Source organism: Scyliorhinus canicula, chromosome 9 (genome assembly GCF_902713615.1).
Source record: "Scyliorhinus canicula chromosome 9, sScyCan1.1, whole genome shotgun sequence".
NCBI lineage: Eukaryota > Metazoa > Chordata > Chondrichthyes > Carcharhiniformes > Scyliorhinidae > Scyliorhinus > Scyliorhinus canicula.
Window position 1 is genome coordinate 120,581,183 of NC_052154.1, and position 23,552 is coordinate 120,604,734.

At 46.4% G+C, this 23,552-nt stretch overlaps 1 protein-coding gene across 3 annotated transcripts in view; it reads right to left on the reverse strand.

The window, feature by feature from the left end:
* The window catches only part of ptdss2 (phosphatidylserine synthase 2), a 147,964-nt gene that overhangs the window by 42,935 nt on the left and 81,477 nt on the right, over window positions 1-23,552 (reverse strand). For 2 of the 3 annotated variants that reach the window (XM_038807465.1, XM_038807463.1), the window contains exons 5-8: window positions 16,143-16,277; window positions 5,049-5,099; window positions 3,730-3,843; window positions 404-522 (exon numbers count right to left, since the gene is read on the reverse strand). In XM_038807465.1, the coding sequence (XP_038663393.1) occupies window positions 404-522; window positions 3,730-3,843; window positions 5,049-5,099; window positions 16,143-16,277 (419 nt within the window). The remainder of the gene's footprint in view (window positions 1-403; window positions 523-3,729; window positions 3,844-5,048; window positions 5,100-16,142; window positions 16,278-23,552) is intronic. The other variant, XM_038807464.1, reaches the window with a different exon arrangement.

The following is a 23,552-nucleotide window of genomic DNA, read 5'->3' on the forward strand; positions in this document are numbered from 1 at the left end:
TCCCAGCATTCACTTTAATGAAAGCAACCGCCCCTCACCACGATAAAACATTCTTAAACGCATTCCTTTCTCGATACACAATGTTGTCAGTTCCTCAAACAATTGGGGCACATACAATATGGAGTGCAGCCATTGTATGAGAAGCACAACTAACTATAGTTGCCTTCCGGTAGAATAAAGGTACCTTTGATTCAGTGTGACTGTGCTTACATACCTGTGTAGGTGCTTCTACTCTGTACACATAGTTAAAAATTCCAAAACTCACCAAATCTCACCAAAAAAATGTATCCCTTCCTAGGTGTGTTTATAATTAATCGGCATTTACTGTGCATTGAGTAATGAGGGGCTACATTTGCACAGAATTCAACCCATCCAATGTGCTTTGACAAGCAAATTCACTTACTTGTAACTGTGAATATTCCAGAGTCCTTGCCAGTGATACGGTTTCATCGAAAGCCATTCCAGAGTTTTCATTGCACAATAGATTCCAAAACCATTACATAGAAAGACATCCATTATCCACTGAAAACAAAAGTAATATTTTACGAAATAAAAGCAAAATACTGCGGATGGTGGAAATCTGAAAAATAAACAGAAAATGCTGGATAAACTCGGCAAATCTGGCATCTGTGGAGAGAGAAACAGAGTTAATGTACCCAGTCCATATGACGTCTTCAGAGCTCCAACTCCACAGCTGCTGCCAGATTTAATGGGTTTACCCAGAATTTTCTGTTTTTATTTACAATTTTACAACCCCTTCTACAAGGGTGCAAGTTTGCAAAATGAGCAGACATTCTCACCTAATTCAGCAGTTTATAGGTTTAAGCCCTACTCTAGACACTTGAGCATATCATTCAGCTAAGACTCTATTGCAGTATCAAGGGAGCCTGTTGAGGGTGCCTTTGTTCAGATGAGACTTTAAACTAAGACCCATCTACCCTCTCAAATGACACAAAATATTTCACAGCACTGTATTAAAGAACAGGGGACCTGAATGAGTAGGAGTTGGAAAGACGGCACAGTGATTAGCACCGTTGCTCCCCAGCGCCAGGATCCCAGGTTTGGGTTACTGTCTGTGTGGAGTCTGCACATTCTTCCCGTGTCTGCGTGGGTTTCTTCCTTATTATTATGATTTTTTTGTTTTTATAAATTTAGAGTGGCCTATTATTTTTCTTTTCCAATTAAGGGGCAATTTAGCATGGCCCATCCACCTAAGCAGCACATCTTTGGGTTGTGGTGGTGAAACCCACGCAGACATGGGGAGAATGTGCAAACTCCACACAGACAGTGTCCCGGGGCCGGGATTCGAACCTGGGTCCTCAACTCCACAGTCCCAGTGCTATCCACTGCGCCACATGCTGCCCCCTCATTATTATTATTATGGGTAGGAGTTGGAAAGGTGGCACGGTAGCACAGTGGGTAGCACTGTTGCTTCACAGCGCCAGGGTCCCAGGTTCAATTTCCAGCTTGGGTCACTGTCTGTGTGGAGTCTGAACGTTTTCCCCGTATCTGCGTGGTTTTCGTCCGGGGCGCCGATTTCCTCCCACAAGTCCCGAAAGATGTGCTGTTAGGTAATTTGGACATTTTGAATTCTCCCTCAGTGTACCCGAACAGGCGCCGGTATGTGGCAACAAGGGGCTTTTCGCAGTAACTTCATTGCAGTGTTAATGCAAGCCTACTTGTGACAGTAAAGATTATTATTATTGTTAAAGTAGCAGTGTGAATGCTTTGCAGTGGAGAGATGATCTTAAGAATGCTGAGGCTGGTGGCAGGATATTGATTAACATTCTCAGCTCACCAATGTTGGCCACAGGATGATTTACCATTTACCGTGGATTCGAGCCTGGGACACCAGAGCATAGCCCTAGGTTTGTATGGTGACTTATACCACTGGACCACAGAAGGAATCCAGGATATTGATCAACATTCATCCCTGGATCAACTAACACAGAATATCTAGTCATTATTTCACTGCTGTACGTGGGAAATTATGTGCAAATTGGCGGCCACATTTCTGACATGACAAGGGCTACACTGCAAAACCACTTAATTGGCTGTACTGCTCTTTTGCATGTTCTACAAGTTTGTCTTTCTTTTATAAGCTTAAAATATACTTGGTGAAAAATGGCATCACATTTCATCAGATCTGACTGGATCACCTCAAATGGAACTGTCATTTTTCTCTGGCTTAAACTGTTTCATAGAATCTTAGAATCCCTACGGTGCAGAAGGTTATTCCACCCATTCAGTCTGCACTGACCCTCTGAAAGAGCACCCCACCTAGGTCCAAACCCTCCCAAACTTATTCTCCACCTTTAATCTCAAAGAAATAGCAATTGAAGCCATTTTACAGATTGGTGAGTTTTTTCATTCATTGCCATTCACTTGGGCAGCACGGTAGCATTGTGGATAGCACAATTGCTTCACAGCTCAAGGGTCCCAGGTTCGATTCCGGCTTGGGTCACTGTCTGTGCGGAGTCTGATCATCCTCCCCGTATGTGCGTGGGTTTCCTCCGGGTGCTCCGGTTTCCTCCCACAGTCCAAAGATGTGCAAGTTAGGTGGATTTGCCATTATACATTGCCCTTAGTGTGCAAAATTTCCCTTAGTGTTGGGTGGGGTTACTGGGTTATGGGGATAGGGTGGAGGTGTTGACCTTGGGTAGGGTGCTCTTTCCAAGAGCCAGTCCAGACCCGATGGGCCGAATGACCTCCTTCTGCACTGTAAATTCTATGATAAAATGCACCTTTCCTCATCCCATTTCATGCAGTTTCTCCCCCAATTCCTCCTCAGCTCAGTTGTAGCTTCATACCCACCACCTGTACACATGGCACCCATTCCCCACCTCTTCCTCCTTCTATTCCCACCTTTACCTTCTCATCTCCATACTTGGTATCAAATTATTTATTTTCCAGGCACAGTTTACACCTCCAAAAAACTCTATATAACTAGTGCCTTCAAAGCTTTGACAAAGAGTCATTCAGATTCGAAACTTTAGCCCCCTTTTCTTAAAAAATTCCCAAAAGACGTGCTTGTTAAGTGAATTGGACATTCTGAACTCTCCCTCCATAATAATAATAACTTTTATTATTGTCACAAGTAGGCTTACATTAACACTGCAGTGAAGTTACTGTGAAAATCCCCTTCTCGCCACATTCCAGCACCTGTTTGGGTACGGTAGCACAGTGGTTAGCACTGTTGCTTCACAGTGCCATGGTCCCAGGCTCGATTCCCGGTTTAGGTCACTCTGTGCGGAGTCTGCACGCTCTCCCCATGTCTGCGTGCGTTTCCTCCGGGTGCTCCGGTTTCCTCCCACAAGTCCCAAAAGACATGCTTGTCAGGTGAATTGGACATTCTGAATTCTCCCTCGGTGTACCCAATAGGGGATTTTCACAGTAACTTCATTGTAGTGTTAATATAAGCCTACTTGCGACAATAATAAAAGTTATTATTATTATGGAGGGAGAGTTCAGAATGTCCAATTCACTTAACAAGCACGTCTTTTGGGACTTGTGGGAGCACCCGGAGGAAACCCAAGCAGACACAGGTGCTGTCAGACATGTTGAGATTGTCCAGTATTTCCTGTTTTTGTTCCTTTATAAAACATGCTTTTTTAATTAATTACACCATTATCTAACAGTGAGCACTATTATAATATTGCTCAGTACATGCAGTTTACATCAAGTTAGACAATTAGCACAGGTTAAGATGGTATTTGTACATATACATACATGGTCCCACCAGCATTCACTGAAATTAGGTAATTGATGCTCCAGACTGTATTCCAGGAACTCAAACATCACACTGATTATCATACACATCCACCAGTCACGAATCATTAGCGTCTAGACAGGAGGAAAAATGATACAATTAGTTGGTCCTTATTGTTAAAACAGACTAATTAGTGACCAATATTTGTACGGGATAATTTCTCCATGGCAATCACAGGGGTACTGGATGTTTATTTTCAGGCCCTGAAGAATGAGATTGCAAGATGAGATAATGGCTGATTGGACAATCAGCAAGATGGTTATTGGTTAAGGATACCAAATCTTTTTGGGTAGTGAGAGCAATCACCACACAGGGTATGTCATTCATTTTTCCGGGCATTTCTCCAAAAGAAAGGAAATATTGGCCCAGCAAAGATGGCAACATAGATGTACCACATCTACAAGGGCTAGGTTATGTAGATTATAGAGGCTGGTATAAGGTTAAAGAGTGATTTGATTGAGGGCTTTAGGATATTGAAAGGAAATGATCAAGCAGAGAGAAAATAAATTCTTCTTTTTCACTCGAGCAGAGTTTAGGACAGGACAAATATCATTATATTCAGCGTTAGGTCATTTCAGAGGGAGGTGAGGAAAAAAATCATGCAAAGGCTGCTAGATGTATGGAACTGTTCCATACATTGCAACCTGGGGCCAGGTCAATTATTAATTTTAAATTTAGGATGAATAGACTCTTAACCAAATGTATTGAGAATATGGTGGATTTGTGGCGTTTGGTCAAAAATTAGCAGGGCCATGGGAAAAAGCAGGGGAGTGGGACTAATTGGATAGTACATATAAATAACACGTACAGATATGTGGAGCGAATGGTCTCCTCCTATGCTCAATCGTTTTCTATTTTAGGATGTGGAGAGCATGCAGGGTTACCTGTTTAAGACCGTGGAGCAAGAATGGTATTTCATGAAATATTGGAGGTCCACCATAAAGGTGGGATAAAACGAGAAAATACTTGTATCCTATCCATGGACTGATGGAGCAGTGAGTTGTACAAGGATAGACCCCAGTTAGCGTTTTTCTGCAGTTTTACATAGGTTTGTAATTAGTTGAGCACATGCATTAGTTAGGATTTAAAAAGATTAAAACCAAGAGAAAATTTGCTATTCTATCACCGTAATGCTTAACCTACCCTTCTGACAGCACTCATACCAGGCAGAAAAGGTTCCAAAATATCTATGCAACACGACTGATAATGTGGACACTGAGATATTCTTAATCACAAGCAAAATAGTCATGAAGGAAAATTGATCCAGGCCTCATCTTACCTTAAGGTACCAGCCCAGGAAATGGGCTGGGACAAATCCATCCAATTTATCCTAAAACACAACAAAAACATTTTACATTTTAAAGAAAAGCTTTTAATTAAATACTTCAGTTTTCAATTTTTTTTAAACATACAAAGTACTTGCCCCTTCACCAATTATCTGACAAAATTATTATTTTACCCTTTGCTTGTAATAATCTCAATGTGCCTTTTTTAAAAAGCTACTTTACCTCACTGATCGATCTCTAGGGGAGAAAAAAATAAATATATTACATAAAGCTCACAGGTGACTATCAAACTTTATTGTTTATGATTACAGAAGTAACAAAATATTAAGACTGGACTGCAAACATTTAGCAAAAGAATTGTGGCAACAAGGTACAAATAGAGTGAACTAGGTAGAAATATAAAATTAGAAACTTTTCCTATCTACAAGTATTTGAATAGGAAAATAACTAAAGCTAGCGTTAAGTGGAGAAGTGATAATGGAAAACAAAGAAATGGCTGAGGCATTGAACTGGCACTTTGTATCGGTCTTCATGGTAGAGGACTTAGAAAACTTTTCAAAGCGACTTGAAAATCAGGAGATGATGGGTAGGGATGAACTTAATACAATCACTATCGCCAGGGAAAGGTTACTTGTAAAAACATGAGATCCAAAAGCTGACAAGTCCCCAGCACCAGATGACCTGCAATCTGGGATCTTAAAAATGAAGGCACAGATAGCATTGGTTATAATCTTCCAAAATTCTTTAGATTCTGGAAAGGTTCCAGCAGATTGGAAAATATCTAATATAAACTCCTTTATTCAAGAAAGTAGGGTGGTAGAAAGCAAGAAACCACAGGCTAGTTAGCTTAATATCTGTCATAGGGAAAGTACTAAAATCCATTAAGGAAGTTATAGCAGGATACTTATATAATAATGATTTAATCAGGCAGAGCCAACATGGCATTGTGAAAGGGAAATTGTGTTTAACCAATCTGTTGGAATCTTTTGAGAAAATAACATTCAAGGTGGGTAAATCGGAACTGATAGATGTGATGCACTTGTATTTCCAAAAGACATTTGATAAGGTACCGCATCAAAAGGTCACTACACAAGATACACAAGGGGCAGCAGGGTAGCATGGTGGTTAGCATAAATGCTTCACAGCTCCAGGGTCCCAGGTTCGATTCCCGGCTGGGTCACTGTCTGTGTGGACTCTGCACGTCCTCCCCGTGTGCGTGGGTTTCCTCCGGGTGCTCCGGTTTCCTCCCACAGTCCAAAGATGTGTGGGTTAGGTGGATTGGCCATGCTAAATTGCCCGTAGTGTCCTAATAAAAGTAAGGTTAAGGGGGGGGTTGTTGGGTTACGGGTATAGGGTGGATACGTGGGTTTGAGTAGGGTGATCATGGCTCGGCACAACATTGAGGGCCGAAGGGCCTGTTCTGTGCTGTACTGTTCTATGTTCTATAAGGGCACATGCTGTCGGGGGTAACATATTAGCAAGGGTAAAGGACTGGTTTGCAAACAGGAACAGACAGTAGGAATAAATTGATCTTTTTCTGATTGGTAAGCTGTAACTAGTGAAGTTACTTGTCATTACATACTTAGAACTTGGAACATACAGTGCAGAAGGAGGCCTTTCGGCCCATTGAGTCTGCACCGACCCACTTAAGCCCTCACTTCCACCCTATCCTAATCGTTTTGGTCACCAAGGGCAATTTATCATTGCCAATCCAACTAACCTGCACGTCTTTGGATTGGGGGAGGAAACCGGAGCACCTGGAGGAAACCCACGGGGAAAACGTGCAGACTCCACACAGACAGTGACCCAGCGGGGAATCGAACCTGGGATCCTTGTGCTACCGTGCTGCCCGGTTATTACATGAGTAATAATCGCTTGTCACGAGTAGGCTTCAATGAAGTTACTGTGAAAAGCCCCTAGTCGCCACATTCCGCCACCTGTTCGGGGAGGCTAGTATGGGAATTGAACCCGCGCTGCTGCCCCGTTCTGCATTACAAGCCAGCTGTTTATCCCACTGTGCTAAACCAGCCCCCTGGTTTATGGAAGATATGGGTTCAACAATAAGGAAAATTAGAAGAAAAGTTAAAAGGAAAAATAACTTAGGAAAGGTTACTGATAGAGGTGTTAAGATTCAAAACAGGTATAAAAGCCAACACTCAGGTGGGGCGAGCAATAAACAAAGAAATAACTGACACATGTAGAAAAGGGGCTGGTTTAGCACACTAGGCTAAATCGCTGGCTTTTAAAGCAGACCAAGCAGGCCAGCAGCACGGTTCAATTCCCGTACCAGCCTCCCCGGACAGGCGCCGGAATGTGGCGACTAGGGGCTTTTCACAGTAACTTCATTGAAGCCTACTTGTGACAATAAGCAATTTTCATTTAATTTAATTTCAAATGGTACAGCAGTTATCATGGGGGATTTTAATCTACATGTCGATTGGTTTAACCAGCTCGGTCAAGGCAACCTTGAAGAGCAGTTTATAGAATGTACTGCATCTGCTGACATTTTAATTTTCCCCGAGAAAGTCGACGAATGGCTGCCACCTCCGGGAGAACCCTACTATTGACCCTCTTAAGGTCAACTTTATTTTCTCCAGACTGAGAAACCCAGCCATGTCACTAACCCAGGTCTCTACACTCGGGGGCTTCGAGTCCCTCCACATTAACAAGATCCGTCTTCGGGCTACCAGGGAGGCAAAGGCATCGGCCTCTTTCGCCCCTGAACTCCCAGATCTTCCGACACTCCAAAGATCACTACCTCCGGACTCGGCACCACTCGTGTTTTGAGTACCGTGGACATTGCCTTAGCAAAATCCTGCCAAAACCCTCTAAGTTTCCGGCATGCCCAAAACATGTGGACATGATTTGCTGGGCTCCTCGCACACCTATCCTCAACCCCGAAGAACTTACTCATATGAGGGGCTGTTTAGCACAGGGCTAATTCGCTGGCTTTGAAAGCAGACCAAGGCAGGCCAGCAGCACGGTTCAATTCCCGTAATAGCCTTCCTGAACAGGCGCCTGAATGTGGCGACTAGGGGCTTTTCACAGTAACTTCATTTGAAGCCTACTTGTGACAATAAGCGATTTTCATTTCATTTTCTTTTTCATTTCATCCTCGCAGCGGTCATGTGTGCCCGGTGGACTACCTTAAATTGTATCAGGCTAAGCCTGGCGCATGATGAGGAGGTATCAACCAACCCTGCTTAGGGCATCCGCCCATAGCCCCGCCTCCATCTCTCCTCCTAGCTTGTCCTCCCATTTGCCCTTAATCTCCTCCACTGGAGTTTCCTCCGCCTCCGAAAGCTCCTGGTAAATATCTGATACCTTCCCCTCTCCTACCCAGGTACTGGAAACTGCTCTATCCTGTATCCCCCGTGCGGCAGCAGTGGAAAGGCCGGCACCTGTTTTCTCAGGAAATACCTAAAACCATTCCCTGCTGGCAATTTAAATTTATCCTCCAAAGCATTTAAACTGGGAAAGCTCCCGTCAGTAAATAGATTCCCCGATCCTTCCAATTCCTGCCCCCCGCCAACTCCAGAACCCACCATCTGGCCGGTACAAACCTGTGGTTATCATAAATTGGGGTCCAAATTGATACTCCCTCCACTCTCTTATATCTCCTCCATTGCCTCCAGATGCTCAGAGCCGCCACCACCACCAGACTTGTGGAGTATCGGGTTGGCAAGAATGGCAGAGGTGCCATTACCAATGCTCCCAGACTGATGTCTTTACATGCCAACCCCTCCCCCACTACCCACTTCCTATCATGGCTATATTAGCCGCCCAATAGTAATTGCACAAGCTCAGCAGCGCCAACCCCCCCCCCCCCCCCCCCCCCCTCCGGACTGCGCTCCAGCAACATTTTCTTCACTCGCAGGGTTTTACTCGCCCACACAAAGCCCAAAATAATCTTATTCACCCGCTTGAAAAAGGCCTTAGGGATGAAGATGGGGAGGCACTGAAAGACAAAGAGAAATCTGAGGAGGACCGTCATTTTCACGGTCTGTACCCTCCCCGCCAGTGACAGCGGGAGCATGTCCCATCTCTTAAAGTCCCCTTCCATTTGTTCTACCTATTGGGATAGGTTTAACTTGTGTAGTACCTCCCATTTCCGGGCCACCTGGATTCCCAGATATCGAAAGTTCTTCCCTACCATTCTAAGCGGCAGCTCTCCCAGTCTCTTCTCCTGTCCTCTTGCCTGGATCACAAACATCTCGTTTTTCCCCATGTTGAATTTATACCCCGAAAAATTGCCAAATTCCTCCAAGATTCGCAGTACTTCCCCCATCCCCTCCAACGGGTCCGCAATATACAAGAGCAGGTCATCTGCGTAGAGCGAGACCCGGTGCCCCACCGTCCCCACCACCTCGAACCAACCCTTTCCCGTTTCTAGAGGCTCTTAATGCCATGGCCAATGGCTCTATGGCCAGGCCAAACAGTAGCGGGGAGAGGGGGCACCCTTGCCTCGTCCATCGGTTTAGTTTAAAATACCCCGACCTCAGCCGGTTCGTACGCACACTCACTACTGGTGCCTGATAGAGCAACCGCACCCAGTCAATAATGCCCTCACCAAACCCAAACCTTCCTAGCACCTCCCACAGGTAATTCCACTCCACCCGATCAAAAGCCTTCTCCGCATCCATTGCTACCACCACCTCCGCCTCATCTCCTTCTGAGGGCATCTTAATAACATTTAGAATCCTTCAAATATTGGCCTCGAGTTGCCTGTCCTCAACAAATCCCGTTTGGTCTTCCCCTGTCGCCCCCGGTACACAGTCCTCTATCCTTGTGGCCAGTATCTTAGCCAGCAGTTTGGCATCCACATTCAGTAGAGAAATTAAATTAAATGAAAATCGCATATTGTCACAAGCAGGCTTCAATGAAGTTACTGTGAAAAGCCCCTAGTCGCCACATTCCGGCGCCTGTTTGGGTAGGCTGGTATGGGAATTGAACCGTGCAGCTGGCAGGGATCGTGCAGCTGGCCTGCCTTGGTCTCCTTTAAAAGCCAGCGATTTAGCCCAGTGTGCTAAACCAGCCCCAGTTGCTAAACCAGCCCCAGTACAGAAATCAGCCTGTATGACCGCATTGCTCCGGATCCTTTTTCTATTACAGGATCAATGAAATCGAGGCCTGCGACATTGTTAGGGAGAGGACTCCCTTCTCTCTTGCTTCATTTAATGTCCTCACTAGCAGTGGGCTCAATATCTCTGAAAACTTCTTATAGAATTCCACCGGGTAGCCGTCAGGCCCCGGGGAGTTGCCCGACTGCATGTCCTCCAGCCCCCCTTGATTATTTCCTCAATCTCAATTGGGGCTCCCAGCCCCTCCACCAGGTCCCCCTCCCACCCTCGGGAACCTCAACTGATCCAGAAATTGCCTCATCCCCTCCACCCTAGCCAGGGGTTCCGACTCGTATAATTTACTGTAAAAATACTTAAACACCTCGTTGGCCCCTGCTGGGTCCAGGACAGTATTCCCATCTCTACTCTTTACTTTACCTGTTTCCCTGGCCGCCTCACTTTTCCTGAGCTGGTGTGCCAACATTCTGCTAGCTTTTTCCCTGTACTCATAGATGGCCCCCCCCCCCCCCCCCCCCCCCCCCCCCCCGCTTGCCTTCCTCAACTGTTCCACTGCTTTCCCTGTGGTCAACAGCCCAAACTGTAGCCTCCGCCGCTCCCTCAGTGGCCCCGCATCCGGGGCCAACTAGTATCTCCTGTACACCTGGAGTATCACCTCCACTAATCTATCCCTCTCAGCACCTTCCACCTTTTCTCTGTGGACCCGTATCAAGGTTAATTCCCCTCTGACTACTGCCTTCAAAGCTTCCCAAACCGTCGCTGGAGAGACCTCCCCTGTATCATTTGTTTCCAGGTAGTTCTGGATTGACTTGTTCCAAGCCATTTTTCACAGTGCTCAGCAAAAGTTTATATCAACAAAAAGGACAGTAGAAAGAGGGAAAATCGACCATGGATATCTAAGGAAATAAGGGAGAGTATCAAATTGAAGGGAAAAGCATACAAAGTGGCAAAGATTAGTGGGAGACTAGAGGACTGGGAAATCTTTAGGGGGGCAACAGAAAGCCACTAAAAAAGCTATAAAGAAGAGTAAAATAGATTATTAGAATAAACTTGCTCAAAATATAAAAACAGATAGTAAACGTTTTTACAAATATATAAAACAAAAAAGAGTGGCTAAGATAAATATTGGTCCTTTCGAGGATGAGAAGGGAGATTTAATAATGGGAGATGAGAAAATGGCTGAGGAATTGAACAGGTTTTGGGTCTGTCTTCACACTGGAAGACACAAATAACATGCCAGTGACTGATGGAAATGAGGCTATCGACAGGTGAGGACCTTGAGACAATTGTTATCACTAAGGAGGCAGTGATGGGCAAGCTAATGGGGCTAAAGATAGACAAGTATCCTGGCCCTGATGGAATGCATCCCAGTGTATTAAAAGAGATGGCTAGGGATTGCAAATGCACTTGTGATTAGACTCTGGGGTTGTCCCGGCGGATTGGAAATAAGCAAACGTGACACCACTGTTTAAAAAAGGAGGTAGGCAGAAATCGGGTAATTGTAGGCCAGTTAGCTTAACTTCGGTAGTGGGGAAGATGCTGGAACCTATCATCAAGGAAGACGTAGCGAGGCATCTGGATGGAAATTGTCCCATTGGGCAGACGCAGCATGGGTTCATAAAGGGCAGTTCATGCCTAACTAATTTTGTAGAATTGTTTGAGGACATTACCAGTGCGGTAAACAACGGGGAGCCGATGGATGTGGTATATCTGGATTTCCAGAAAGCTTTTGACAAGGTGCCACACAAAAGGTTGCTGCATTAGATAAAGATGCATGGCATTAAGGGTAAAGTAGTAGCATGGATAGAGGATTGGTTAATTAATAGAAAGCAAAGAGTGGGGATTAATGGGTGTTTCTCTGGTTGGCAATCAGTAGCTAGTGGTGTCCCTCAGGGATCCGTGTTGGGCCCACAATTGTTCACAATTTACATAGATGATTTGGAGTTGGGGACCAAGTGCAATGTGTCCAAGTTTGTAGGTGACACAAAGATGAATGGTAAAGCGAAAAGTGCAGAGGATACTGGAAGTTTGCAGAGGGATTTGGATAGTTTAAGTGAATGGGCTATGGTCTAGCAGATGGAATACAATTTTGACAAATGTGAGGTTATCCATTTTGGTAGGAATAACAGCAAAAGGGAGGGGGGGGGATCTTATAGAGACATATAAAATTATGAAGGGAATATATAGGACAGATGCGAGCAGGTTGTTTCCACTGGCGGGTGAAAGCAGAACTAGGGGGCATAGCCTCAAAATAACGAAGTATATTTAGGACTGAGTTTAGGAGGAACTTCTTCACCCAAAGGGTTGTGAATCTATGGAATTCTCTGCCCAGTGAAGCAGTTGAGGCTCCTTCATTAAATGTTTTCAAGATAAAGATAGATAATTTTTTGAAGAATAAAGGAATAAAGGGTTATGGTGTTCGGGCGGGAAAATTGAGCCGAGTCCACAAAAGATCAACCATGATCTCCTTGAATGGCGGAGCAGGCCCGAAGGGCCAGATGGCCTACTCCTGCTCCTAGTTCTTATTTAAGTGCCCCCGAGTTCTCAACCATTTATAATCTGTATCAATGAATTGGATAAAGGGAGTAAATGTTTGGTTGTTATATTTTCCGATGACACCAAGACAGGTAGGAAAGTAAGTTGTCTGTTCAGGGCTATAGACAGGTCAAGCAAGTGGGCGAAAGTTTGACAAATGGAGTACAATGTGGATAAACGCAAACTTCTTCACTTTGACAAGACAAAAACAGCATTCTATTTAAAAGAAGGAAGATTGCAGAACACAGGTGGAAGGATCTAGGTGCCCTAGTACATGAATCAAAGTTAGAATATAGTGGTCAGAAAGCAATGGAATGCTGGCATTTATTGCAACAGGAATCATAGAATCCCTACAGTGCAGAAGGAGGTTATTCAGCCCTATCGAGTCTGCACCAACCCTTGGGAAGAGCACCCTCCTTAGGCCCATGCCCCCACCCCCGTAACCCTGTAACTCCACCTCACCTTTTGGACATCAAGGGGCAATTTACTATGGCCAAACCACCTAACCTGCAGGTCTTTGGACTGTGGGAGGAAACCAGAGCACCCGAAGGAAATCTACGCAGACACGGGGAGAACATGCAAAGTCCACACAGACAGTCACCTGAGGCTGGAATTGAAACCGGGTCCCTGGCGCTGTGAGGCAGCAGTGCTAACCACACACAAGTTTTACTACGGCTGTACAGGGCCTTGGCGAGTGTGCAGTTTCAATCTCTATTTTAAAAAAGATAATCACTTTAGAAACAGTTCAGAGGTGGTTCACTGGACTCTTTCCTGGAATGAAGGGGCTCAGTTATGAAGAAGGGTTGAACAGGTTGGGCCTATCCCCATTGGAGTTTCAAAGAATAAGAGGTGATCTTATTGAAAAATACAAGATCCGGAGGGAACTTTAGTCATTCGGGTGTGGAATTCCCTTTCCCAGAAAGTAGTGGTGGCAGAGTCTTTGAATTTATTCAAGGCAGAGTTAGACAGATTTTTGTTAAGCAGGGAAGTCAAGGGTTATGGGAGGGCAGACAGGGAAGTGGAGCTGGGGCCACACTAGGTAACCATGCTTTTATTGAATAATGGAGCAGGCTCAAAGGTAAAAGGCCCTGTTCCTCTCCTGATAGCTTTGGACTCACTGCAGAACCAATTTTTGATCACTGACAAGCTACTAGAAAAGGGCATTCACATGAGACATGCTGAAGAAAATACAAAGCTGCACTTGAAGCCCTCAAGGTAGTTTATCTGCCTTCTAGTTTGAAAGCACTTTGGGGGAAGGATTTTTTTAAAAGTGGATAAAAAATACACAGTCAAAATAAAAACCAAAGGCTTCTGTACCCTTAATTGGACATCATTTTGCTAACTGCTCATTACATTTTTAAAATCTGGGGGAAAAACTATAAACTGCATTTGAGTAATAAAAGGAGCTTCAACTGCCGTTAGCAGAAGTTGAAAATTAAACCATGACATTTTACTCCCAAGTGAAGCTTCAAAGCCATTCTTTCAGTTATGAACTAAAATGGAGTGTTGAGAGTTTTGATGTGGTATTAATCAAATAAGCTAATACCCCTGCCACATTTATGAGTAAAAAGCTGTTCTAAAGAAATGTTAATGTGCACACTGGGTTTGGAGACCAAACCCAATTCACATTTAATGCACACATGCAACAAAGTCACAAATACAGATGACAGCTATCCAGTGAGTTACTGCACATTTCTCACACCAGAATTAAACTGGAGTATTATGATAAACAACAGCTTTCTTCTGTTATATAATGCGTCAAATATATAAATAATGCACTGCAATGATACCATGAATTAATCCAACAGGCAAGATAAGGAGGGACTGCATATAGGTACCTGCAATGTAAATCTTTTTGATGGTAACGTTCTCCCCCACTAGATACATTAACATCAAGGAGGGGGGTTTTATATAGGGCGAGAGTGCGAGGGCGGGCTGGCGCGCGAGGGGTTAGGGCGCGCGAGGGAGGAGGGCGCGTGTGAAAGATAGTGATGGTACTGTTGCCCTCCTCATTTTTACCAAAGCAATCATTTTACATGTCACAATTCTGACAATAAACATTAACTTATACAGGTTAGTTCAGCATAGGACTCAGTTTGGCAGAAATATTCCTTTACCTGATGTTCCCTTAGTAAATCCTCTCCAGCTTGGATTTCTGGATACCGATTATGGGAGAAACAATCCTGGCCAATTTCGCCCTCTACTTACATCTCCGTAACATCACCCATCCCTGCATGTACCACAGCCGACTTCGAATTGAAAAACCTCATCTCAAGGCAGTTCTGGTCAGCCTCCTACTTTGCATCCTCCTTAAATTCCATCTCAGATCTACTGCCTGTATCCTAACAGGGCGGCACGGTAGCTCAGTGGTTAGCACTGTTCCTTCATAGCACCAGGGTCCCAGGTTCGATTCCCGGCTTGGGTCACTGTCTGCGCGGAGTCTGCACATTCTCCGTGTCTGCGTGGGTTTCCTCCGGGTGCTCCGGTTTCGTCCCACATGTCCCAAAAGACGTGCTGGTTAGGTGAATTGGACATTCTGAATTCTCTCTATGTACCTGAACAGGCGCCGGAGTGTGGCGATTCGTGGATTTTTCAGTGCTTGTGATACTAATAAGGATGATTATTATGACTCAAACCAAGTCTATTTATCCACAGCCTCAAGCTTGCTGACCTACATCACGATTCAGAAACCTCAATTTTAAATTTTCATTCTCGATTTCATATCCCCTCATTACAATCTTCCCTCCCCAATTCTGGAGCTACCTTCACCTTACAATCCTCTGAGTGCCCCTCCAATTTTGACATCTTACACATCCCTGGCTTTCTTTGCTACAACATTGGCAACTATATCTTTGGCTACTGAGACTACAAGCTCTGAAATTTCCTCCCTAAACCTCTCCCACTTTTAAGGCATTTCTTAAAACCTATATTTGGTCATCTCGTTTGAGTCAAGATGTGAAAATTTGTTTGGGGATGACTCCACATTTTACTGTATTAAACTGTGTGGAATAAGTCCCAGCTGTTATTTGTTGGGGTATTCTATTTGACTTTTGTGACTCTGGAGGTTTGGAAAAGGCCTATTTTTTTCATGTTATTACCCCATTGAAGGGCAAAATCCGAAATGAATCATAGCAGATCTGTTGAAGCTCCCTCCCTTCGGGCAACACCTGCTGTGATGCAATACTTCTTCTCGCCATGGATGAACCACCTGTTATGTTATGGATCATACAAGGATAACCGCTTGGGTGAACTATCAGGGTCACAGCACTCAGCAAACCGAACTGCAAAGGAGTCTAATTTCAAGAAAGCAAAGACAGGGATGGAAAACCAAGTGCTGCCATTATTCTGAAAATTTGAGATGGTGGCACTCCAAGAGTTATAAGTGTAACTGGATTCCATCCACTGTATATGGTTTCCACTAGGGGGAGGGGGAGGGAAGGAATGTAGCAGTTTAGAAATGTAAGTCAATCTCACCCAGATGTTGTGATACGGATCAGTCTTATTTCCTGGGTCAAAGATAAGGCAGTTCCCGCCATAGTCCCTCTCTGGCAAAGGGACACCCAGTTTAGGATCTATGAATTTCATGAATTGACGACCGTCCTGAACAGTCTGCAGAAACAAAAAGAAAATCAAGAAATGCTGCAGTAATACATTGGTAAAGGATACTGAACCTAGATGCATGATTAAGTGATATTAATAGGTGTCACTTTATCTGATTGAATGGAGCCTGCAGACAAAAAGTTAATGAACTAAAACACAAATCTTTTAAATATAAAGGGTAAGAACTCCTGCAGTAAAAAAATTATATATTGTCTCTTTCTCCTCCTGCAAATAACCCATGACCAAATTGATTACACTGATGCTGCATTCATACACTTTGCTCCAAATGCACCAAAGTAACTGCAATATAAATAACCCAGTGAACTTGCTGCGAGGGCCAGAGAAGTCCTCCAGGAATGCAATGTTTAATCCCTACCTCCAGCCCAAACCGCCAGTGGCTGAAAAAAAAAGTCACAGCATGTAGTTGGTGTTCTCTTGTTTGTGGTCTATTTTCAGGCTACTTTCAGAAGCCAGCAAGGTATTTTCAGCAGACAAAATCTACATAACTATTTGGCAAAGCCACAAATGCACACGTGATAACGCATATGCACAGTGAAGAGCCCGAGAGACTGTTGTATTATTGTGGGTGCAGTCTTCCAGATGGGTCTGCAAACAGATTTTGCCTTTTCAATAAAGAATACTTGCTCAAATCTCATTAGTGTACAATGCACACTGCAGTATAAACAGAAGATCTTTAGCATAACCAGAAACTAACAATAATTACTAGCTGCACGCTGCTTATTTTACTGGACTAGTAATCCTGGAGGCACAAGTTCAAATCCGACCAGCAGATCTGACTAATTTAATTTCAGTTAATTTGATAAATCTGTAATAAATAGCTAGCATCAATAATGGTGATTCATAAACTACCAGATTGTCAAAAAAAATCATCTTTCATTAAGGTGCATAGGGAAGGAAATTTACCATCCTTACCTGATTTTGCTATAGACATAGAACAGTACAGCACAGAACAGGCCCATCGGCCCTCGATGTTGTGCCGCGCCTTGTCCGAAACCAAGATCAAGCTATCCCACCCCGTCATTCTGGTGTGCTCCATGTGCCTATCCAATAACCGCTTGAAAGTTCCTAAAGTGTCCGACTCCACTATCACAGCAGGCAGTCCATTCCACACCCTAACCACTGAGTAAAGAACCTACCTCGGATATCCCTCCTATATCTCCCACCCTGAATCTTGTAGTTATGCCCCCTAATAACAGCTACATCCACCCGAGGAAATAGTCTCTGAATGTCCACTCTATCCATCTCCCTCATCATCTTATAAACCTCTATTAAGTCGCCTCTCATCCTCCTTCGCTCCAAAGAGAAAAGCCCTAGCTCCCTCAACCTTTCCTCAGAAGACCTATCCTCGAAACCAGGCAGAATCCTGGTAATTCTCCTTTGCATCCTTTCCAATGCTTCCACATCCTTCCTATAGTGAGGTGAACAGAACTGCACACAATACTCCAAATGTGGTCTCACCAGGGTCACTTACAGTTGCAGCATAACCCCACGGCTCTTAAACTCAAACCCCCTGTTAATAAACGCTAACACACTATAGGCCTTCTTCACTGCTCTATCCACTCGAGTGGCAACCTTCAGAGATCAGTGGACATGAACCCCAACATCTCTCTGTTCCTCCATATTCCTCAGAACCGTGCCGTTGACCCTGTAATCCTCATTAAAATTTTTCCTACCAAAATGAATCAGCTCGCACTTATCAGGGTTAAAAGTGTGCCTTCATCGTCCAGGGCATCGAGTTTAAAAATTGGCAAGTCATGTTGCAGATTTATAGAACCTTAGTTAGGCCTGACTTGGAATATAGTGTTCAATTCAGGCCACCAGACTACCAGAAAGATGTGGAGGCTTTGGAAAGGGTACAGAAAAGACTTGCCAGGATGTGGCCTGGTATGGAGACCATTAGCTATGAGGAGAAGTTGGATAAACTTAGCATGTTCTCATTGGAATGATGGAGGTGACCTGATAGAAGTCTACAAGATTATGAGGGGCATGTACAGAGTGGGGCCCGTTCAAACCCTACCCACTGGCAGGCCACCTACACCCCACCAGGTGCAGACGCCCTACTATTCCCTCATCCGAGTGTCTCACACTGTGCATTGTTTGTCTCCCAAGAGAAGGCGGCCCACCCCCGATCCCAGAGAGAGAGCAGGCTGGAGGAGGCCAGCCGGACCTACAGCCCCTCACCGCAGAGGACATTGGACCTAGTCAATGGGGCCAGAGATCAGCCAATCGCAGAGGTGGAGGTCGACATCGGGGGCACAAGTGAGCTCCCGACGAATTGCAATGCCCACCCCCGACCACCAATGTCCAACCATGCATCATGTCTTATGTCTTGCAGGATCACTTGACGACAAGGCGGGCCCACCTGACGTCCCTTACTCTCAACGCCATGACTCATCCAGCAATACGTCGGGACCTGCTGGAGTTGCAAACCCCCAGCCCCATGACGCCCTGGAGTACATGTCCAGGGACAACAGCGATTCCTCAGTATTGCTGTCACCAACATCCTCCCTCATCCCAGAGACACTCACCTTGGTGGGCACATTTGTGAAGAGGCTCCTGGGGCACTATCTGGTGTGCACCATACATGCTGCAGTACATCAGGTGGAGGTGAAACCCCCCCCCTCCCGAGTGGGCAGACGTGTCTCGGGCTTCTGGAATTGGCGGTCCCATCAATGGTTAGGGATGCAAGAGAAGAGCCAGGGACTACAAGGCGTTGTCTACAACCATCCAGCGCCTGCAGGTTCAGTTGGAGAAATCAAACCAACTGCAGGGAGAGGAGGTAGTGATGACAATGCTTTCCACCCAAGCCGACACCGCACGGAGGTGTCGGGAAACATTGAGTGTGCCAGGATGACAGCGTCGTCCATACTGCCAAGGTATCGGCCGCAGATGTGCATAATGTGCATCACATGGTCACACACCAACTTCACAATCACTTGGATGCGAAGGCATCGGTCATGGGTCAAGATGTCCATGGCCTGGGGAACTCTGTGCGGGCTGTGGCCTAGGCACAGCCCTGTCACAGGTAGCCATTTACGAGGGCCACCTGGACATTATTGCAGCGTTCCAGAGCTTAGCCTAGTGACAAGAGGTCATGTCTGCGGGCATCAACAGCGTTGGCCTGAGCCAGTCCCAGAGGGACGTGGCCCAGTCCCTGTGCACCATGGCTGCCAGCATCTCGACTCAGAAGAGAGTGGGCCTCCAAGACTGGCAGTGCCAGGTGGCTCGAGAGCCCCTGGAGCTCGCTTCAGCCACACCCCCTTCCCAGGAATAGCCAGGGGCCATCGCCCCTCCCCGGGAGGAGGTGATGGTGCTGGGGCCCATGCCAGTGACTCCAGCAGGGGAAGTGCCGGAACACCGCAGTGCCTCACAATCCCCCTCCTATCCCTGGCACATCCAATGGACAGTGGATAGAACAGGGTGGCACCATATCACCTGAGAAACCCGAATGACTGCCAGGCCCGTCCAGTCCCAGTCACTCCAGAGGACAGCGCCAAAGTAGTCCCAGGTCACAAGGTGGGATTGGCAGCAGGCTGTTTCCTCTCCTGATGTACCGCCTGTGGACCCACAGGTGCGGTGATGATTTGTGTGTGTGGCTGTGGGAGGGAGGCGCGGGGGAGGGGGGGGCCCTTGTGCAGCCTCCAGTGGCTGCCCAGGTCTCCCTGCCCATCTTGTCCTCCTCTGCATCCTCCTCATCGGACAAGGCCTGGCTTCATCCTCCTCCTCCACCATGTCACCTCTTTGCTGCACAATGTTGTACAGGATGCAGTAGGCCACACGATGTGGGAGACTCTCCTAGTGCAATACTGGAGGGCCCTCTCCTCCCCCCCACAGAGTGGTTCACGCACCCGAACCGCATATGGAGCACTCTGATGCACCGCTCCATCACGCCCCTGGTCGCAGCATAGGCGTCATTGTAGCAGTTCTCTGCATCCATCTGTGGCCACTGGATAGGCATCATCAGCCATGGCCGCAGCAGATAACGTGTCGCCCAGGAGCCTACCACTCACCTCGGGGTATGCCTCAAAGGTGTCGTGAAACATTGTGTGCGCCAGGATGACGGCGTCGTCCATACTGCCAAGGTATCGGCCGCAGACGTGGATAATGTGCATCATGTGGTCACACACCAACTGCACATTCATGGAGTGGAACCCCTTTCAGTTTGTGAAGACCACCCTCTCACGTGCCATGCTCGTAGTGGGACATGCTCCCCGACCATCACCCCTGGACCTGGGCATTCCGGTGATCGTGGCAAATCCCATGACCCAGGCAGGCTGGTGGACTGTCACACTGAAGGTAACGTATTGTGCCAACCGGGAACACAGGGTCTCCATTACGACGCAGATGCACCTGTACACAGAGGTCTGCGAGATCCTGGACAGGTCACTACCTGGTGTCTGGAAGGACCCCGTGGTGTAAAGGTTCAGGGAGACAGTCACCTCGACGGCCACCAGGAGCGGGTGTCTTCCCTCATACCCCATGGTGCCAGATACACTATGATCTGCCAGAGATGTCGCATGGTCCCCCTGCTCAGCCGGAGTCTTCAGCGACACGCTTGGACCGGCAGGTCCTTGAATGACAGACGCTGCCGATATACACGAGGCGCGGTGCCTCCTTCCCGCCTTGCCCTCGGCCTGTTTTGCGGCTGGCTTTCTACCTCATCGGCTGGCCCATGTTCTTCTGGGGGCAGGCTCCGGTTCTGCAGGGACCTTCCCAGAGCAACTCCTGCTCGTACAGCCTCAGTGCCTCTGCCAGGCAACTAGGATGATGGCAATCATGCCTAGTTGGATGACAAAATCCATTATACCCCCATGCCCATCAGGCCCAACAGGCTACATGGTAGCCTTGGCTTGCACTGCAGTCCCTTTTTTGCAGCAAGCTTTTGAAAGTTTATCATAAATACTATTTTATTATCACAAATTTACCCAGAATTAATACAATGTCCCATACTCGGGCGCGCACACACACACAAATATTGGATACAGATAATGTTGGTGCAAATTTACAGAGTACAGTTAAATTAGTCTAATTTACAATTTCTGCTTTCCCACGTGGATAGCCTGTGGTTTCTTGAATAATTTAAACTTGATTGAGGGTTTTGTAAGGTAGGTGTCTGAGCAGGTTGCACGTTTACTTGTGTTTGAATATGTAAGATTTTGTTCTTTGGTGAATTTTGAAACTGGAAGATGTTGGGAATGAGCGACGTCAACTTTCTTTTTTTCAATTGTAAACCTGGAGACAGAGTCTAGGAGGCCACTGACTCTGTTTTGAGTCAGCTTCAAACAATGGCTGGAGAGAATTCCCCAGATATCATTAGTCTTGGTTATGTACTTTCCAGGGGGAGGCCCCTGTTGTATACTTATGCGCTATCTCATGTAGAGGTCCAGAGGCTTGTATGGTTGAAGAACTGTTTATTAATAACTATAAATATATATACAGGATAGAGTCCGGTCTAGTTGCGAACTTCATGCTAACATCCATCAGACTCACTACTACACTCTACTATTCCCAGTTGACTTGCTACATTATAATGTGGGCAGTACTGTTTCCACAGTCCCATATTAACCCTTACAGTCCCAAACACTCTAATACTACAGTCCCTGCACATGGCTATTCAATTTTGACCTGAGCAAAGGTTACCTGATCCCTTGGCGGCCATCGTAACAGTTTATCAGTGTCCATTTTAAACAAATAAAAGACTGTTCTTAAGTTTCCATACATGTTCAGCAGTGTAAAGCTATGAATATGATATGTCTTTATTGGCATGACACCAATTAAAACCAAAAATACATTCAAAATTATTTACATGATGCAATGACTTCCAAATGGCAGTACTGTCTTGGCTTATTTTGCAGTCAGCCTAAATATTTACAAAATGGATAAACCGTTTATTTTGAACAGCACTGGATACAGTATTATCCTGCCCCATATTAAGATGCATTTCATTCTATCATCTGCTTGTGAACATTTAACACTGGCCAACTATAGGTGTCAAATTGCAGTCAACTCCGACTTGCTGTTGTATGTAGCAGACCCGGTGGGGGAAATGCCGGAGGTGATGGAGATTCTTGCTCAGTTTGGGAGTTTCTCGGGATATAAATTAAACCTGGGCAAGAGTGAGCTGTTTGTCGTACACCCGGGAGATCAGGAGGAGGGGATTGGCAGACTCCCGCTAAAGAGGGCAGTGAGGAGTTTTAAGTACCTGGGGGACTCTGCACGAGCTCAATTTTACTAGGTTGGTGGAGCAGATGGAGGAGGAATTTAAAATGTGGGACATGCTGCCGTTGACGTTGGCGGGTAGAGTACAGTCCGTTAAAATGACGGTGCTCCCGAGGTTTTTGTTTTTGTTTCAGTGCCTCCCCATTTTCGTTCTGAGGGCCTTTTTTAGGAGGGTGAACAGCAGCATTCTGGGATTTGTTTGGGCGCACAGGACTCCGAGGGTAAGGAGGGTCTTTTTGGAGCGGGGCAGGGATAGAGGGGCCTGCCACTGCCCAACCTCTCTGGGTACTATTGGGCGGCTAACGTCTTGATGGTACGCAAGTGGGTAATTGATGGGGAGGGGGCAGCATGGAAACGGATGGAGATGGCGCCCTGTGGAGGCACGAGTCTGAAGGTACTGGTAACGGCGCCGCTGCCGCTCCCTCCAACGAGGTACACTACGAGCCCGGTGGTGGCGGCTACCATCAAAATTTGGGGGCAGTGGAGGCGACACAGGGGGGAAGTGGGGGGCTCGGTGGAGGCCCCGCTGCGGGGGAACCACCGGTTTGTCCCAGGGAACATGGATGGTGGGTTCCTGGGGTGGCACAGGGCGGGCATTAGGAAGTTGGGAGACCTGTTTATCGACGGGAGGTTCGCGAGCCTTGGTGAACTGGAGGAGAAGTTTGAGCTCCCCCCGGGGAATATGTTCAGGTACCTTCAGGTCAAGGCGTTGGCTAGGCGACAGGTGGAGGGGTTCCCTTTGCTGCCCCCGTGGGGGGTAAGGGATAGGGTGCTTTCGGGGGTGTGGGTCGGGGATGGGAAGGTGTCTGACATCTACCAGGTAACGCAGGAGGTGGGGGAGACGTCGGTAGAGGAGCTGAAGGCTAAGTGGGAGGTGGAGCTGGGGGAGCAGATTTGTGAGGGGACATGGGCGGACGCCCTGGAGAAGGTGAACTCCTCCTCTTTATGTGCGAGGCTTAGTCTCATCCAGTTCAAGGTGCTGCACCAGGCCCACATGTCCGGATCTAGGATGAGTAGGTTCTTTGGGGGCGAAGACAGGTGCGT